Source organism: Buceros rhinoceros, unplaced genomic scaffold (genome assembly GCF_000710305.1).
Source record: "Buceros rhinoceros silvestris isolate BGI_N320 unplaced genomic scaffold, ASM71030v1 scaffold3369, whole genome shotgun sequence".
Classification (NCBI taxonomy): Eukaryota; Metazoa; Chordata; class Aves; order Bucerotiformes; family Bucerotidae; genus Buceros; species Buceros rhinoceros.
The window spans coordinates 24485-42214 of NW_010431930.1; the positions used below are offsets into that span (position 1 = coordinate 24485).

At 40.0% G+C, this 17730-nt stretch overlaps 1 protein-coding gene across 1 annotated transcript in view; it reads right to left on the reverse strand.

Annotated features, from left to right (window-relative positions):
* Window positions 1-17730, reverse strand: part of CAB39L (calcium binding protein 39-like) — a 45861-nt gene that overhangs the window by 16191 nt on the left and 11940 nt on the right. Inside the window, exons 3-4 of the mRNA XM_010143569.1 lie at window positions 9044-9208; window positions 3889-4007 (exon numbers count right to left, since the gene is read on the reverse strand). Coding sequence (XP_010141871.1) covers window positions 3889-4007; window positions 9044-9208 — 284 coding nt within the window. The remainder of the gene's footprint in view (window positions 1-3888; window positions 4008-9043; window positions 9209-17730) is intronic.

Here is a 17730-nt window from a genome sequence, read left to right on the forward strand (position 1 = left end):
TGGCTCCGGGAGTATGCGGGGAAGAATTTTACAGGCTGCCCAGCCATAGCTGGCATGTTCTCTGCACCCACACTTACATGCAAAGCCATCGTGCAGGAATGATAGAAATGTGTATAAAATGACTTCTAATGAGCAATTAGTGCTCTACACTGATGCTTTCCCACAGCAGGAAAAATACTGAGTTATTCTCCGTTTGGATGAACCTACAACCTACAGAAACCCCCACATACTGACTACTGGGGCAATCAGAAAATGAAATAATGAACTTGAAGTATTTCAAAACACTTATTGTGGAGGCTGAAAGAGGCAAGAATGAGAGCAGAGATGCATCTCAGTACAAAGGGAATCATACTTGTATGGCTAGAGCAGAAGATGGTACAAAGTAATAAGTACAGGAAGGAGATTAGGAAGGCATCGAGTCTGGGAGACACAAGGCTACATTCTGATCTGATTTTACGCTGACTTCTATAGCTTGAGTTTATCCTTGGATAAATTCAAGGGGAATTCTGCAACTTCAGCCAATATACTTTAAATACACAGTTAATATAATACTTTAAATACACAGTTAAAGCCAAAGCTTTAACTGTACTGTGATAAGAAGAGGTCATCACAAAACAGATTGGGGCAGTGACTAAGTACATTAGAGATAGCACATGGCATCATATATATTCACAAAGGAGCTTATACATTTGTCACCTGTGAGAAAAAATGCAAGTGCCGTAAACTTCAAGTCCTCCACAGTCACTGTACTACTGTACTAGAGGGAAAATATTTTAGATTACAAAGGAAGGACTAAACTTATTTCTGGCATAATGCAATATGCTGACACCAAAGAAAAAATGTGGCCCACATGAAACTCTATATACTCCAGGATTGTATTCATCTGAAATCCTACTGATATGCCAAGCCTGCACACACAGAAAATAAGATACTACCAAAGCAAGTACTCATGGGGTAGGAAGGTCAATTAACTACCAAAAAAAAAAAAAAAAAAAAAAAAAAAAAAAAAAAAAAAAAAAAAAAAAAAAAAAAAAAAAGAAAGAAAGAAAATAGTAGTGAACTATGTGCTGTATGTTTTTCTGAAGCTGAGAAGCTGGAAGGAAGTAGCCAACAAAACGAAGCCTAAAAGCTAAGAACAGTTATCTCAAGCTGGCAGTGCCACTGGAGTATTAGACAGGAAACACTGGGCGGGAGCTCTGATTCAGGATTCTTCCCACTCAACGGAGCTCACATTATGCAATGAAAAAACCAACCTTTTGTTGATGCTGTTGGGAACTGTCAGGGGGCAGAGGAAATTTTGCATCCAATACAAGTAAAACAATGACAAGCCCTCACAATAGTCCCAGGCTGTTTTTTCTATAGTCAGGGTAGAAATTTTTTTCTCTCTCCAGATGTCATGTAACAAACTCTGAACGGTACAAGCCAGCCAAATCCACTTTCCTTTCCTTTAAGCAGATTTTTATTTCATATATTCCATTTAGCATTAAACAAATAGGAAAACATGTCCTTGAGTCACATTTTCAAATGGCAGTGTCTAACAAGAAGCGTGTGTTTCCCAGTCTCATAGCCGACTGCAGTCAAGCACCACACACTGCCTGCATGCAGCAAGCTGTGCGTTCAGGTCCCTACCCTTGCTGTAGGCACACATTTTAAGCATCCTTTTTAGACAGTCCCAGCAGCAGGACATAAGCAGGTAAGGCAGCATCGTGTTTGACATCATTTTGCTGTTCTGCAGCAGCCGCTCAGACACTGTCAGGGTTGGACAGGACTGTCTCCTGGACTACTGCTGATGAATTCAACTTTCTAACAAGAAACTCCAGAAACGGCCATTCTGACAGAGAGGTGCTGCAGAGAGCGAGCCAAGAAATCAAGAGCAAGGAGCTTGTGGACCAGACTACCTTAGACACGCTGCTGCATGCAGCAGCAATCTCCAGAAAAGCACCTAAGTGATGCCATCGAAATATGTCCAGTGGCTCAGGTCACCTACAGTAAAATATCAGCAGAACAGATGCATAACATAAAATCTTTAGCATCTTAATATTATTGGTTGTTACAGATGCCAAACAATATCTGGGACATGATTCAAAAATATTTTTTTGCTTTAAATAAAGCCTAGACATATGGTAGCAATACATGCGCAATGTGCAAAAACAAAATTAGTAAAAAATCAAAAAAGCAAAGACAGAGAAAAGGGAAGAAAATGATTGTATCTATATATGAAATTGAAAACAGTTGTACAACTTAATGAAAACCGAGACAATTATCATCATTGCCTCGAAACAACTAGTTTGAGGTTTATAGAAATGGTGAGTTTGAAATAAATGAAACCCAAACCCATTTAATTAGCTCACTGGTTTCCCTTCTGAGGAAGTGAGCATTTAGTAACACAAAACCAGTCAAGACTTTCAAAATTAAAGCTAAATTACAACAAATCATTATACTTGTAAGAGCAAGATCTAGCTCAGCCCAGTCACCTGCCCGGGCTACCCACCGCCCTGCCTGCAAGGAAGGCAACAGGTCCACACCTCCTGCTCTCACAGCAAGCAAGAGATTTGCTACCACGTTCAACAGCAAGCTCACAGTTCTTGAAATCACTGGTTCTAGTTCTCTGGGTTACTTTTCCACCCCTACTCAGCTGTGCAAGAATGTTGCCAATTTGAAGGAAATAAATGCTTTAGAGGACTCCAGTGCCTGTTCCTCTCCTGGCTGGGGTCTGCCCTGGAAGGGGTGGGGGGAGGCTGGCTGAAGGGAGTCTTACCCTTGGGGCTGCAGCCTTGTTATGCACAAACCTTAGACGGTGCTTAAGCATTTTCGTAACTCTGGCTGCGGAGCAAATGGTAAAAATACTAATCTTCAACCTCAAGAGGAAGACAAAAAAATTAATTCACTTAAGAACATTAATCTAAAAGGCTTGTATCGTGGTTTTGAATAGCTGTTACTAATGCGACCATACAGCTACTCTGAGAGTCCATGTTGATTTACATATTAGCAAATAAAAAAAATATTAGCAAATAAATTATCTACAGCAGTTGTTTAATCCCAATTACATGCATTCTTCTTTCCTTAGGGAAAAAATAAACAAAACCCTAAAGCCAAAAGAAAACTTTGCAGAAAACAGTAGACTTCAAGGGTTGGAAAAGCAAATCTTCTCACTGAATGGAAGGTGCTTTTAGTCAAAATTAATGGGGACAGAAACCTCAAGAGTTTTAGGCCAATACTCATGCACTCCTGAATGGAACTACAAGTGATATACTCTCCACACAGCAGTCTACTCCTTCTCCTTGGCCAACTTACTTTGGAAACCACTGGGTTACAGCTGAGCAGTGACTCTCTCAAAGGTTAAAAGACAAAAAAAAAAAAAATTAATGCTGAAAGTCAGGGAGTTCATTAATTTACATTTGAAGTTCACATGTTGCTGCAAGCGTTGGAGAAGTCTGTCCCACAGACACAATTTTTTTATTATGCTTTTTTTTTTTATTATGCATTTTTGCCTTTCTCTGTTCTACCACATAGTGGACCGGTTTGACTCCAGTTATTTGCAGAAACCACAATAAGCACTCCTGCAATGAAAAAAGGTCTAAATGAAACTCAGCAGTCATCAACAATGCTACACGAGAGTTTAGGGTAAGAATTGAACTACACATTATGTGGGGAGCAGTCAAAAACAATGAGCACATAATTATTCCAACATGAAGTTTGGTGAAGAAACAACAGCCAAATAAAATACTCCAGTCATTAAAAAGTATACAGTCAAGTAGAAAGAAAGTCAGTATGAAAGAAACAAAATAATAAATCTGGAACAAAATCTGAAAATCCATGGGGTTTTTTGTTTGTTTTCAGCATGTTTCAGGCAACATTTTTTAATGAAAATCATATTTAAGCACTCACCCTTTTAGAAGCATGAAGAGGATATGTGGATGGGCACTAATGTATTCCACAGTAGGGCTGCGCGTACCAATTTGTCTTCTCAAGATGTTATTAAATATCTGGGAAACATCCTTTTTGCCCTGTAAAAGAAGCAAAATATATCTCCAACTGGAAAAACACAAACAAATGACCATTCACCATAACCTCTATTTAAAGCAGAAATGAAATTGAAAACAAATCAAGTCAGTCTCCTTTTTTTGGTTCCACCACAGTCCCACCACATCATACTTGCTGTTTCAACACCACAAGAAGGCTTCTGTCATCGGGTACCTCTGAAAACTACCAATTCCCCCACTCCCATCTACACTTTTCTTTTCAAAATGAAGACGTGTGTCCGCCTTGCTCGGTCGAGCAAGTTCCTGCCATCTTAAATAGCAACATTGAAGTAACAAAAAAGCAAGCCACTCCCCTGAGTCCAACACGCTTTTGCAGTGTGTACTGCTGCCGCGACCCACACATTTGCCAAGCTAGTAGCAAGAACGTTGCCCCACAGTCTAGACTTACAAAGCTAAAGCTTTTCAATATTCAAATGCAATCGATGCCAAGTCTGATTGCATTTGTGAAAATCAGGATTAAATTTAAAACTGTGCCCATTATTCCACCATGAAGAACGAAATAATTAGTACTGAAAAAACAGCTGTCAGATGTATTGTCTCTCCTTTTGTCACAACTAAGATCCTTCACGTTGTCCTAATTTTCTCCCCCATGTACCTATCTGCATAATCACGTTTTGTCTACAAATGCTTCCCCATGCAGCTTTTCAGAAGGTCTTTCCAAATTATGTTCTATTCAACTACAGGGTTTGCCAATACGTCTTGCATTAGAAGTCACCTTCCTCTCCCACTGCTTTCTCCCCTGGCCACAGGAGATAGATAAACTGACGTGTGAAATTAATGGAGGGGGGAGACCACTGCACTAATGACCAGTAACCAAGGCACTGAGTCAACAGTCGGTCACTATGGACAGGGCAAGCTAAAGCTAAAGGTTTCTTATAATCTGTACATGCTCATTGATCTGTCTCAAGAGGACAAACATTCCTTGGTGGAGAACTTATTGAATGTTTGAAGCCAAGGAGCAGATAGTTTCACACAGAAGGAAATTCCCTGGTTTCACCTCTACAAATAAATCACTGCTGAGAAACACAAAATATTCTGCTTTCCTACTTGTTCCAACCCAGCTGGCTTGGAGACTCAGGGAATTAAATAGGAGAATCAAATCAGAGCAGGCCAGTCCATCTGCCTTTGTCTGCAACACTTCTGACCCTTGGACATTCTCTTAATTAGACAAATTCTTTACAAAGTTGTCCCATTCTCTCTTATCTTTACAATACCCATAACATACACTTGAATCCCATGATTCCCCCACGGCTTCAGCAGTTAATCCAAGACAAAAACAATCCAGACAAAGCAGACCTGTTGAAAGGGCAAGGTGAAATGGCCAAAAATTAAGTAATCCTCTCTGCTATGCCGAATTTTATATGAGTTACTTAATATTAGGTGCACTATGGCATTATATCCAATAGCAGAGAGGAGATATATGCCTCTATACATATCTTAGAGAGAAGATGTGCGTGTGTGTATCTATACAGATATGACATATATATAAATCTCCAATTATATCTGATTTTCTAGAGACCAGTGATGGTAAAAGCCAGAGAAGTAGGTTTCTCTGGGTTCTCCTGGAGGGAACACTTCTTACTTGGATCCATGATTCAGTTTTGCCTTATAACGAAACATATATGGCCACTGAAGCACAATATAAGGCAGCATGGAAAGAAAGTGGCTAGACAACGACAAAAAAACCCTGCAAAAGACGCCACTGTATAAATAACAAATTGCGTGTTACCTATACCATAATCTAGCTCCTGTTTCAAGACAGAGGGAAAGCTTCTAACATGGTTTCCTGGGTTTGTGGCTATTTACTGCATCTTTTAGTGACTTCAGAGCTCATGAATGTTTAGGCTTACACAGTTAGTAACATCTATTTTTTTAGTTGACTTTTTCTGTATGCACACTTTCCCGAGTTCTTCAAAGTTCAACAATAAAGTTCATATTTTAAATTTTAAAAAAAATCGAGTCTGATCTTGATTCCGGGCTCCTACCCAAACCCAACTTTAGAGCTTCATAACCATATCATGACCGGAATTGTATCTTGTTTCTTGAGTGTCAGAAGCAACAAACCTGTGTTTTCTACAGACGTGTGATGGACACATGCAAGTCTCCCCTGCGTGCACGTCCACCCCAGCCACATGTGCTGTAAGTCTACTGGCAGATGAAACACCAATGAGCCAGAACTTGAGGCTGTGCTTCTGCCTTTTTCTTGGTGGGGGCATTAACTCTAAACAGCTATCAAATTTAATGAAGTCTTTGAAAACACATATTCAGAGGAAAGTACAGCTGTGCAAAACTGGGACCAAAGTGGGCAGCAGGGTTGGTGAGGAGGAGACGGGGAGTCAGGTTACAACAAAGTAACCTGCATAAACATTATTCTCTTCATAAACCAGGTTGGTTTTTTTTTTACATAATTAATGATTTTGCTTTCTACCATTACATACAGATCAAAACTTAATTTGCATGTTACAAAGTGATGAAATTGTTTGTTCAACAAAGAAAACTAAATGCCAACTATGCCCACCAATGTAATAAAATGGAAGCAGAAAAGTTGATAATCTGAAAAGTCAATGGGAATACAAAGACAAAGCAGCGCATGCTCTTACTAGCCTCTTGTTCAATGACATTTTGTTTCTACTGTTTTTCCAAGCAGTATGTACAATGGCTTTGCTAAATGACTGAAAAGTTTTTTTCATGGAAAAAATCTATTGTGCAATAAGAGCTATTAGAATTGTTTGTAGTAACAGTAATTCAGGAAACAGATGAGGTATTTCCTTCAGGGCTTCCATTTGAAGTCTGTGCTCTCAGTATGTCTGTACAGAGTCTTTTGTCTGACAAAAGCAATACAGACTGTCAGGTAACCACAATAACGCAGCAGTTTCCCTTCTGTGGTGTATTTGCTAACAGTATCTTCTTCTCACCTCTCTCCTCCTTTTTTTTTTTCTTCCTTAAAACACAAATAAATAAATTACTGGCTTTTTAAGGGTTTTGATGTTGAATTTTGGAGGTTTTTTTGTAATTAACAGTAACAAGGTGTGGCAGGGAGAAGACAAATGAAAGGATCTCGGTAAGTTCTAGCATTAAAAAAAAAAAAAAAAAAAAAAAAAATCCCTGACCATAACACCCGAGGAAGAGTGAGAGAACTCCACTAAGATTAAAAAAAAAAAAAAAAAAAAAAAATCTCCTGAACCTAAGACCTGAGGAAGAGTGAGAGAACTCCACTAACAACATTTTCAAAAAAGAATACAGAATAAATAACTTGGTCTCTTGAATCCTGGCTTTACTGGGGGTGGGGAAAAAGAAAACATAAATCTCCCATTGTTCCTCGCTTTCATTCATTTACAAAATGGGAAGAGAGTCAAAAAACAAATAACTTCAATAAGGGGAGAAAATTTCCACAAGAAAGTAAAACCCCCACAAAAGGTGTCTCTGAGAGCATCAGATGATCTCTCGGGGAACTGATTTTTAAAATTGGCAGCTGCTCTGCCCTATACACTGGGTACTGCTCCTGCTTCAGACCTCAGTGGTGGAGGTTTGGTTCCTGGGAGCTGGGGATTTCCCACTACTCAGAGACACTCGGACACTTGTGATGATTCACCAGCACTAGGGAACCACAGAAATCACAGGACTCACAACAGCAGTCCTTGGGGACCACTACCTGGCTGACTGTAGACCACAGGAATACTACAATGGCCCACCAGCAACAAAGTTTCTTCCCAGTTCCTACCAGACAAAGGTCAAATAAAAGGGTTTATATTTATCCTTAATTACCGCAATGTTTACTACCATAACTCTTCTTCTCCTTATTTATAAGCAAGTTCAGTTGTTTTAGTAGTTGCCTACTAAGTTTTTGGCTTTAACAACAAAACTGGAAGGAGTTCCATGGAATATGTAATTTTGTATATGTGTATATATATATACTAGAGATGTCCCAAAAGTAATTTTATCATGTTGGCCCACAATGTCAGAGGCGGATGTTGTGGTGTGGCAGCAGAGGTTGAACCTTCCCACCAATATTCCATTAAATTTTGTTGCCGTGTGACAGATGGCAGCAAAGGGACGGTCCGACAACACGGTGTCTGACGTGGCAGTGTGTATGAAGCAAAGGGGTGTTACTGAATTCCTCCACGTGTTAAAAATGGCACCCATTGGCATTCATCGACACTGCTGAAGTTTACGGAGACCAAACAGCGGGTATCAGCACAGTGAGAGGGTGGGTGGCGCATTTCAGCAGTGGTGACAGTGACGCTGGGTCACCTCCCCTGGTGCAGATTGTTACGAGCGCAACACGCAGGCTCTTGTTCGTTGCTGGGGAAAATGCACAGCCTATGGTAGAGACTGTGTTGAAAACTAGTGTTCTGTAGATGAGAATTTGCTCTGTCAAATAGTGTTATTGTGCTCTTTGTTGTAGTTTCCATGGAAACAAACAGGAGGCATTACTTTCAGAGCAACCTACGTAAAATTAAATAATATGTATACATTCGCATTCATATTAATCATTCCACTGGCAAAAGAAAATTTCGTTCTTCTTTTAATCCAAAGAATTAAGTGGAGGCAACACAATTTACCTTGCCACCTGCTGTCAGTTTTTAACACCTTATTGAACTCCATTCCTCTAAACTACACCATCCTATTTTTTCAGTCTTTGACAGTTGAGATTTTCCCATACGTCCAATTATTATCAAAGTCAGAGGTTCATCACTGTGCTTTACAAAGTCAGTTGTAGACAGTATTCTCAGCATCATTTCCTATCTGGTTTGGATACACATGGCAATATTTCTTTTCTGGTTTTGTTTTAATAATAAAAAAATTCAGATGCATTGTATTTACATCCAGTATATAAGCATGTCTATCAAGACACTGACCAATCCACAGCAGCTGCTTCCCTCAGCACATGAAAAGGTTTTGAATGCAACAAAATTATTTAGACTTCAGAAAAATAACAGCTCTACTCACTGACAACACTGAGACTAAGGAAACTAAAAGGTTCATGAACACTGACTTACCTCGAAATCTATCAGCTGCAGGTTGGCAATAAGCGTCACTAGAAGGCCACTGTTATAAAGCTCTTGCGCCAGCTGAGCCACGACTTCTGTAGGTGGCTCCTTGTCCGTGGTCCCACACAGAATTTCCTTCATTGCTTGCAGAGATTTTGACACTTCCTCCGATGCCTGTTCACCAGCAGATAATGGTTTTGTCGAAAAAAATGAAAACAGAAAAAAATGGTTTATTTTAAAAGACAAGCAGTTCAAAACAAAAGCTTCTAACTGAATCTACAATGATTGTTATCTATTGTAAAATGGTTTCAATAATTTTATATAATCACTGAGGCTGAAACATCTGCACTGGATCCTGCAGGTCCTATAGAAGCACACAGACTCATTCAATTTAAACATTAGTTACAGACCACAGGCAGAAAATAGGGGCAGGAGTGCAATTGCCAACCAGTATCAGCAAGACCCTTTACAGGTTTGGAGACAGATGCTGCCCCACAGAAGCAGCAGCACTTTTACCATTGCTCCCCCTATCCTCCCCAGCGGGCTCCATCCCACATATGGTGCGAGAGGTGCTACGATGGAGGTACCAAACCAGCCAGCTCCTCCCACCAGCAGGGTGGCTGCTGAGCTGCTTCACCAGCAACTGCTTGCTGATGGACTGTCCCAGCTCTTTGTCTGGAAACCCAAATACATCCTTGTCCCCTTGCCAGTTTTGCACTGCCAGCACCTACTTCTCCTCATCACGTGTGGTTGTGCCAGCATCTTCCACAAGGGATTTGCCTACTGAGCACACAGGCACTTCAGTCTCAGGTTGAGAAATAAATTAAATTAATCAATTTGCTTTAGTAAAGCTCCATCGCTGCCATCAAGCAAACTCAGGGATGACTTACACCTTTTGCTCCCACCTATTGTATACTAATTCCATGCAATGTTTCAGGTACCTAACGTAGAGGAGAAATCAGGAACTGCCTTACACAGTACCTTGGCCAGAAAGTTTACCACAGGAAAATGAAAGAGAAACACGTATAAACAGGTAACAGCCTGGCATTCGTGGCAGTCAGCACTTTTAAATCAGATGTGAACGGTAACATTGCACTTCACACGGTAAACAACCGCTGGCCACAGCGCAGCAGCTCTGGCTCACACTCTCCTCCCAGGTTTGCTCCATTTCATATAAATAAGAGTCCATGCAGCAAAGGTGCTCTTTTTTCACAAGTGTGTGTGCTTTAAATCCCACTTGCTCCAGCCATGGAAGCAATGGTTCTTTCCAGGTCGGGGTATATATAATACATGCGTGACCTGCAGCAAGGCTGGTTGGACTTTTGGCAGAGAGTGGGAAGGAAGAAAGGGACAGGCTTGAAAGCAAAGCTGAAAATGACAGGAAAGTGTCAGGCAAGATGATGAAAGATGCTGAAGATAGGACAGCTTTTCACATCTATATTGCAAGACTCTCATTTGAAATAAGTATTTCATTAGCTTGAGGGGGTGGGAGATCAAGACACACATAGAAAACCCAAGAGTCATTTTTAAAAGCTAACTGGACATTAATGGATGCTCAAAGACAGATCAATAACTTCAATATATCTCTCACATAAACTGAAAGGAAAAATGTCATGCTTTCAAACACCATCCCATCATCGGCATAAAATAACTCCACAGTGCTCTGGAGAGGCATCTCTCAACTGCTGCTGATCTCCCAACACTTTTAATCATGATTTAATCATTTAATCATTCACATTAGTGAATAAAAATCCTAGAAAATGCCTAGAAATCCTAAAAAACCCAATAAAAACCACTTCCACATTGCATCTACCTGGAATATCCAAGCACTGACTTAGCACAGCATAAAGAAATGTTCTCCCCCAATCTGTTTTTACCCACTCTCGGTTTTTGCTAGTTGAGATAGGTCAGCATGAGATGCATGTAAATGAGTATGACTATGTGATAACTTTAACCACAGCAGCAGTCTTGTTCCTTACCGTCGCTCGGCAAAAGAGCCTATTTTTACCTCAAATGTTCGTGGTATGTCACTACAGATATCCCACAGAGTACAGATGGGATTAACAACAGGGGTGCTATCTTGGAAACTAAAGCTCTAAATCTTTGTTAGAGCTGTGCAAATATTTTCATATCAAAGGAAAACCCCATACATTTTTTGGCTTTTCACCCATTCTGCTGGGCAGGCTCTGGCATTCTGTGGTTAAGAAAAAAATAGTACCTTTCATTCTGTGGTTAAGAAAAAAATAGTACCTTTCATTTCAAGCGTAAGTACACTTTCTGATATGTAGAAAAATGTCTGAAAGACACAGCTTTAGGTTTAATTTCCAAAAAGGAGGCTAAAAAGTAAAGCGCTGCAGAAGAAAATGAAACTACAGAACACTGTGGTGATGATGGGCCCAACTGGGTAGCGCAGCTGTATTTCTCTAATATCTCCCATCTCATCTGCTCATCTTCTCAGCTTTTCTACATCCAGTTTACATTTCGTTTTTAACTTCCTCCCCCTTTATATCATTTGGATAGTCTGTGGTTGACATCCAACCCACCACCAAAAGCTATTCCTGGTCAAATCTAAGGACCACTCTTCAGTGCCTATTCCTTATAATCTATCTGGAGGAAAATCATAATCCCCAGCATAGATTCTTAAATTTGCCTCCAATTTGACATTTCCACTTAATATTACAGTATTTTTAGAGTAATACCCTAAGCACATAAGCACTGTTCCTGGGATGAAAACTTTCTGAAAACTCAGGGGGAAAAAGAGGAAAAAGAGGAAAAAAAGGAAAAAAAGAAAAAAGACAAGACATTCCAAGATCCAAAGACCCAAGATCTGTCCAAAACAAACAACAAAGCAAATACATTCACTTGAACACATAGAAAAGAAACATAGCTGCAGAATATCTTGTCATAAGAAGGCAGACTAGTGCTGACCGTCTTCAGGAAAATTTGCAAAAACCAACAAAAACCTCAGCAAGACACCCTTCCCTCCCCGCCATGATACCACAAACAGAATTTCAGTGACCAAAAAAAAAAGAAAGACAGAGAGATTTGCTAGAAACTCCAAAGTCTATTATGACTTCCATACTACTTTCTGTTTTCCACCAGCGGCAACAATAGCAAAGTGCTGCAACTGTCTTTTCAGCAGAAGTTACAAAGCAAAAGAAAAGGTTTCGTGAAATATCTAAGCACTTCAAATCATTTGCCTTTTGCTTGCCATTAAGCACAATGTTATCTCCAGCAGATTTTCCTTTTAACCTCTAGGTGCAAGTCCTTTACGTCACGACTGAATTCATGCCATTGTATTTAGAAAAGCTGGTATGAACAGAGGGGAAAAAAGGAGGAGAGGAGAAAACTAAACAGAACAGCTTATATGCATTACACGCAAGTATCAAAAACAGGATATGCTGAACTTTGGACAGTTAAAATCACAGACAGGGACAACAAAGCCCAAGATGAAATGCAAGCTGATTCCCAGCACACACACTGATTTAGTGTTTGCGTTGCTGTTACTGCACAGATGTCAGGATCTTGACCTCCTAAAGCAACTTGCAGTTTTCTAGTCTAGACATCTCAGTTCACAACGTCCAGACTTGGAAGGATCCAGTTCCACCACAGAACACTAAAATTCAGGGTAAGTCCCAAACGACTTACAAGGCTGATCTGCAATAGCTGTGTAAGGGAGTGAAGGAGAGCACAACCTGCACCCAGCTGTGCAATGAAGGCAGTTTTTTCAATAATGTCATTTCTTCCCTACTTTCACCCAACACAGGACTAACAAGTTAGTTCCAACAAGAAATAACTCTTTATCCACAGAGTGTAGTTTATAGTGACCAGCAACCAGCAAGAGGTTTCTGGGTCCATTTTGAAATTGTGTTAATGTTGAAATCTAACAATCCTTGGATTACTCTGCTAACCCCACTGGACTAGATGACGTAGCCTTGGAGCTGGAAAACTGACCACGTAGATAAGCTTATATATCTTCTCTAAATTAAGTTATAAATGTGTTCAATCTCCCCTGCTTATAAAGTTTATTTTTTTGCCAGCATCAATGTCTTTCCAAACCTACCAACAGCTACAACATTGAGAGTTGGAAACTTTGAGCTGAAAATACTTGTCTCAAGCTTGTCTTCCTTGTAGATCAAAGTCTTGTCGTTGCTGGCTTAATGGGATCATAACAGAAAGAAAGGAGCTTACAGAGAAATTATTCCCTAAAATCCTATAAGAAAAGAATCTTCCCTGAAAGACCTTAAAGACTTTCCTTTCCACAGTCTAACACACATGGAAGACCAGTCAACTTTGTTGCAAAGGTTCAGTCTTTATTAGAGAATAAAAGTTACACGACTATGCCTGTATTGAAATATTTCTGTACTCCAGTGTTCCTTCTCCTTTCCCACAGTGCTAATATTGGGTTCTTCAGTTTAACTTGCTTTGCCAGGTCTAGATGACAATTTGAGTTTTATCTACTTTTTTTTGGACTGATCTCTACAGGAGGGCCAAAGCGCATGACAATGCTCTTAGGGCAGTAATTTAATATTAGAAAGGAATGCTGCAAAACTGTTTATTTTTTCTCTATATTCCACAATTACAGAAGAGAGTTCCATAAGATTTTTTTTTCATTAAGGGATTACAACACAATCCTCCAAGTCTTTATTTTTTTCTGTTCTAAAATCTTCCAGAGATATTTCAAAGAGTAGCATGGAAGGCTAGAAAAAAGGTCTTAATCTGTTCATGCAGAAAGCAGAATTTTTATTTCCATAATTACATGAGTTGGGACTTTCCATACTCAAAGGCTAAGCTGTTTTACCTGCAAGACTTTTTGTGTGTGATGTAGCAAAACAAACAAAGTAGATCTGCTTCAGAAATCAAAACTTTATACAGACAGTTTTTTAAAAACCCCACAGCAAACCACAAGACATACTCTACCAAGAGTCCCCAATTTGAGCAACTTAAATTTCTAGATATCCAAATGGCTTAATAAAAATTACCTTTACTTACTAACCTTGTCCATCCCCTCTCCTTAGCAATTTCTTACATTTGTCTTAAAAGTAATTTCACATTCATCTTATAAGTGCCATATTAAGTGCTCACGATCCAGACCTATTATGCTTGTCAAAGAGGAAGACAGAGAAATGGATCTCCTGTTATGCAGTGTAGATCCATGGCATCTTTGTACTCCTCTCCAAGGAAGGTTACAAAATAATCTTAAGGGGGAAAGTAACAGATCTTGAGTAATCAACAGTCTGAGCTCCTACACCTGAACTGCAACTTTTCAAAGCTTTCAGCGGGTTGTCTCTATTTTAGTTCTGTTTCACCAACAGGTTAGAGGTTTCACGTGTGTTTACATATGTCGCAGGTCAGAAGGGCTTATTCTCACTTTTATTCATCCAGAGACTTAATATAACATTTATGACCAACCATAACTGAAGAAAAAACAGATTGCATGAACTTTTCCCACATTTCCAAACTCAGACACCAAATATGCATTTAAAAAATACAGGATGCCTGACATCTGGCATCTTCATGATGATTAGGAAATCCTCAGTTGTTCATAAGAATACAGCGAGTAGGATCGTACATCATCTGTTTGTGTATTTTCAGGACAAAAATCTCTTTCTAAACTGTTGCTCTCTGGCACAGACAGTAACACACACAGATTCCTGCCAGCGTGATGTTAAATACTGCAACATGTGATTCAGTGAACTGCCAGTACTCCTCACTATATATTACAACCAAAAGCATAAAGTTCCTTGGTTTGGCTTTATATTGTTCAAAAATATTCTCACTGTGTGATTCAAACCAAATTTTCTCCCAAAAGAATGGCGCCAAAGCAACCCTCTCTACAGGCTACAAGGGCTCCAAAGAAGAGCCATCAGCAAAATCTGAATTCAACATCTACACAGCTTCAGGATCATCCCACCTGACTTATTCTGGGTACAATTCCATGCTAAACAGATATATAGGAGCAAATTGTGGACATTTTGGATTGGGGGCATGAACTCTTGTCATTTAGCAAAATATTATGGCCTAGTACTCAAGGAAGCTGGCAAAAAACAATTTGGCCAAGCAAGCATAACCAGGAAACGCCTTTTAAAACGACTTATGATTAAATGGAAGAGACAGGTCTGCCCCACCTGGACATAAATTCCTTTCCCAGTGATAATCCTGCACTAAAGACAGAACTAAATGTTGTACAGCCCTTAAAAATAATTTCAAAAAGCAACCAGAAGAGACAGGTTTTACAGTCTTGGCACCAGCACCTGATAGTATCTGGAGTTTCTCCCACATCTAAAGCAGTAACAGGCCTTAGCAGAACAGGGAAGCTGGAACGTGAAATGCACCACAAAACCCCAGGACATGCAGAACTAGAAGGAAGCAGTGCCAAGCCCTTCTTATCTCATTCCCTTGGTTTCAGTGTGCAGCAATGAAGTCGCAGGCGATTTTGCAACTGACTTTGGCAGCTGCAGAATCACATCCATAGGAATTCAGCATTTGCAGTAGTCACACAACTGTTCTTCCATGCAAATCCTCCACGTGCACCTCATCTCACACACTGGTCCTCAGCCACTTCATCAACATAGGAGTGAGCAAGATGAACCGGAGCTGATAACGGCTTCATGTAAAAAAGCGGATTTATTGATATACATATTTGGTCCAGAAATTTAAAAGTCTTTTAGCTGTAGCCTTAATAAAATGCTGCTCTCCTGATCCTTCTGAACAGTACCAGATTTGTAACAGTACCTGGAGACAAAATAGAGGACAGATTACAGTGACCTACCCGAACAAGCAGTCTCATTAGGTATGTTGAAGTGAAAGGGGCAGAAGCTAGATACTTCAGGTTATTTTATATCTAGCCAGTTCCGCGCATGCTGCGCCTCACCTAAAAAATCCACGGCGCGGGCCCGAAGGGTGCACTCATCACTTGCAGTGAGCGTGGGAAAAACCCTTCCCAGATCTTCGTTCGTGAAGCCAAGCCACGATGATGATATCTAGCTTCACTATATTCTGAACACTGACTAAAGGCACTGCAACCTGCAGTTCTGCCTGTCAGAAAAACACTTACCATGGTGCCCTGAACCAGCTTCGACTCACTCAGGTTCATCTTCCATGACAAACCCAACTCCTGGACCAGCTATGGCAGAAACTGCAAATCTTTCAGCCCATCTAGGCCAAGTGCAAAGATTAGGTCAACTTTCAACTGACCCCAGATCCATTTGCTGTACTAAACTAAAAGCTTATGACACTTCGAAGACTTTTGCTGCAGGGTGGATGCAGAAAATGTTACCAAACCTGTAGGCACTGCAGATGGCACTGAGTCACAGGTGCTGCACCCGAAGGTATTTGGTTAGTAGTGAGAGGGTGGTATGTTCAAGGACATCCTTCAGTGACATACTGAATGCCACCTGCACTGCTGTGTGCTGACTAGACTCAGTGGCCTGAACACAAGACTTTGAGAAGCTGGGATGTCACCACCCTTTTTGTCTGAGATGGGTCAGGCATCCTTTTTGTTAATGTTATTTTACAATATCCATCAACAAAAAAAACATGCTGTCCGTTCTTCCTCAGGTTCAACAGATCTGTCCACTTGATATCAGGGTTACTCCTCTCTTGCCCTCTATTTACATGCATCCTCTGAAGAATACAGGAGTTCACGGCAGAAAGAAGGAAGAGAGTTCTAAGCTCTGCAGGCTTGATTTCCTACATATTTAAATACTTACTTGCTTTTCTAGTTAATTCCAGAATGGGTATTTCTCATTAAATCGAAGCACAGTTCAGTTCTAGATGATCAAGATTAACTTTTCACGGCATTTACAGAATTCTGTAGTAAAACGTAATTAATTATTCTTCACCAGAACAATGTCTGAACAGGATGTCAGCAATTGCACGTGCCACAGGAATACCTCATTTATTTCAGATGTTGGAAGAGAGAAGGATGATTGATAAAGAAGGCTTTAGTCCACTTTTCCAGCTCTGTCTTACCCTACTTAACCTCCCAATTGTTACACTAGATTTGCTAGTGCTGCAATACCTTCTTCAAAATAGATGTTACTTTAAAAAAAAAATTAAACCAAGGTATTAGAGCACTTTAGAGGAAGAGGAGCCACATGTGCTGGCACTTCTCAACTTGTGGACTTACAACCATTAGAATGTAGCTGAGAAAACGGCAAAGATTTAAGCACACATATATCCTTGCAAGCAAACAAACAAAAAACTCCACACGTAAAATAAAAGTAAGGCTCAGTTTGAATATTCGGTTCTATTTTTCAGTTGAGAGTGTTTAACGAGCATTATGGCAACACTACACACATTAATAGGTTTTTTTAAAAAAAGATACATGAAGGAACTGGGTCAAATTCAATCCTTATCTAAGACAGATGCTAGCACAGTCAGTAGAGTTCAGTCAAAGTCCAAATGGGTCCTATTCTATGACTAACAAAAAGCTTCATTAAGAGTGAAAACTTCTGTATAGTACATGTGTACATGGAAATGCGTTTCAGAAAAGATATATGTTGCCTTTATACTTAAAGTGGCTTCTCTGCATCCTGTCTATCAAGTCATGTCCTCCCCTCTCTTCCCATTACTCAAAAAGTCTTAACTGATGTGTTGTAAAACTCTCCGTACCTGCGTACTGCATAGCTTGGTAGAAATGATCATTTCTGCATTATTTAAAAACAGTCCCTCCAAGGCACAGATGGCTCCTG